The sequence below is a fragment of the Cyprinodon variegatus genome, unplaced genomic scaffold, assembly GCF_000732505.1.
Source record: "Cyprinodon variegatus isolate N-32 unplaced genomic scaffold, C_variegatus-1.0 Scaffold479, whole genome shotgun sequence".
NCBI classification, from domain to species: Eukaryota; Metazoa; Chordata; class Actinopteri; order Cyprinodontiformes; family Cyprinodontidae; genus Cyprinodon; species Cyprinodon variegatus.
Genome location: NW_015150932.1, coordinates 170,120 through 172,175, shown reverse-complemented (window position 1 = coordinate 172,175; position 2,056 = coordinate 170,120). Strand labels below are relative to the sequence as shown.

The 2,056-nt window shown below is 37.5% G+C and overlaps 1 protein-coding gene across 3 annotated transcripts in view; it reads left to right on the top strand.

Moving 5' to 3' along the window:
- The first annotated feature begins 1,500 nt into the window (after positions 1-1,500).
- LOC107094326 (inositol polyphosphate 5-phosphatase K-like) overlaps positions 1,501-2,056 on the top strand; it is a 21,486-nt gene continuing 20,930 nt past the window's right edge. For all 3 annotated transcript variants that reach the window (XM_015389875.1, XM_015389876.1, XM_015389874.1), the window contains exons 1-2: positions 1,501-1,589; positions 1,857-1,932. In XM_015389875.1, coding sequence (XP_015245361.1) covers positions 1,865-1,932 — 68 coding nt within the window. In that variant the 5' untranslated portion in view covers positions 1,501-1,589; positions 1,857-1,864. The remainder of the gene's footprint in view (positions 1,590-1,856; positions 1,933-2,056) is intronic.

The following is a 2,056-nucleotide window of genomic DNA, read 5'->3' as shown; positions in this document are numbered from 1 at the left end:
ACTTAATATTATCAGCGTTCTGATGGCATTTTAGCCAAAGCACATCATTAATGTGCACAAATAAGGAATAGTTGTATTAACCATACATGAAAACAGAGTTTTATGGGGCCCCCAGGAACTCGGGGCCCCCAGGAACTGCCTAGTATTGCCTGATGGTAAACTTCTGGCTCTTCTCTTTTGCACAAAAATTCAAATTCAAAAATTGCAAATCATATTTATTCTCTCTTAACTTAAATGATTCCTGAAAACTAGAAGGAAGACTTTTGTTTACTGCTTTATACATTATTTTCAGTATTTTTATAAAAACAATAACTAATAACTAATAATTTTAATAAGTTTGTTTGAGTGAAAAGATTATCAGTTGGTTTACGGTATCCCGCCTTATTAATAAGCCTGAGAGCTTTTTTTTGCGACTTAGGTAACCTATTAATAATTAATTAATAATTTAATTAATAATTTTCCTCTTACTTCTGAACAACAAGACAAATAAGGCAAGACCAAAGAGGAAGATATAACATGCAGGCCTTTGATATTTATTCAATCTTTTATTTGAAAAAATATTCCAACAGACTTTTTCTAATATATTCGTTGTGAGGCTTGTCTATAATAATCCCTGAATTTGATTTTATTTTTTTATTGTCTATAATAATCCCTGAATTTTATTTTATTTTTTTATTGTCTATAATAATCCCTGAATACCATAAATGTAGTTTTTCCGTCATTTAACGAAAGCTCCACACACTCCCTCCTAGCCAGCAGACATCTTGGTTTTAAAAACAAATGGGTTTTTAACTTCAAACAACTCAGGCTTTCAGTCCTTTTCCAGTCTGCTGGGGGTTTGTTCCAGATCCATGGAGCATAGATGCTGCTTCTCCAGGTTTGGTTCCAGTTCTCGGTGGAGTGGACAGAGTAGGCTGGACTGGTCTGGGAGGTAGATCCACTGAAAACAGATCTGTTATGGATTGAGGTGCTGATGATCCTATAAGCACTTTGGGAGTTCCACAAAGTTCAGACATTTTTATTTCAAAGGTTTTCTGCTTTATCTTTGGCCACCATGTTGGTTTCATGAAATTCATTGACTTTTTCTTTCGTTCTCTAATGTTTGCAGTCAGAAAGAAAAGTCTGTTATTAAACATATTGGGCCGTAGGTTCCTCACTCCATGTACCTTAGAGAAAAATGCACACATAGAAAAACCATCTATAGCAGGAGGTGAAGCTGAGGTCAACTGTGGCAGAGATGGTCTGCAGAACCTCATCCACAACAAAACACCTAAAATTCTGCTTCTTCAAATAAAAAAATCTCTGTTATTAAATATCTGTGTGATATTCCAGAGCAGCAGGTCTTTATGCAGCCTGAATATTTGATCCTTAGTTTTTATGCTTCACATTATCCTCTTCCATTTATGTCACAAGGTATTTTACACACATATAGAAAAAAAAAAAAGAAAAAAGCTTATGCTTTTATTTTGAAGGCCTGCCTCGCTTCCGGTGGGGGGCGGAAACAACAGCACTGAACTTCCGCCCTCTGCAGCTTCGATCTACTGTGATCTTTCCTTGGGTCCAAAATACTTTCTCTAAAAGCATTCCAGGTAGTTTCCGGTTAAATTATTGGAAACAATGTTTGTTACTTTAAATGTTATTATTTTTCTTAAAAGTTTATATTCTGTAAGATTCTGCGTCATGCAGCTAGCTGATGTTTCTTTAAAACACAACAACACATAATGTAGCAGGATGGTTAGCAGTTAGCAGGAGCTGCAGAAAGCACAGATGATGCGTTCAAAGGTTCAGGAAATACTTGGTTAGCTCTGCTGTTAGCACCTTAGTGCGTCATCAACTGATGAATCTGCTCCTTCCAGGTGAGGAGATGACAGAGGAGAAGGAGGAGCAACCAGATGATCAGCAGGAGGCGGAGAAAGAAACGGAAGGAGTCAGGTAGAACATCTATCCTCTTTCTTTCCCACAAACCATCAGGAGACATGGAGGAAGGAGGCGCTTAAAGCAGAGGGAAGGAGGCTCCATCAGGAGACATGGAGGAAGGAGGCGCTTAAAGCAGAGG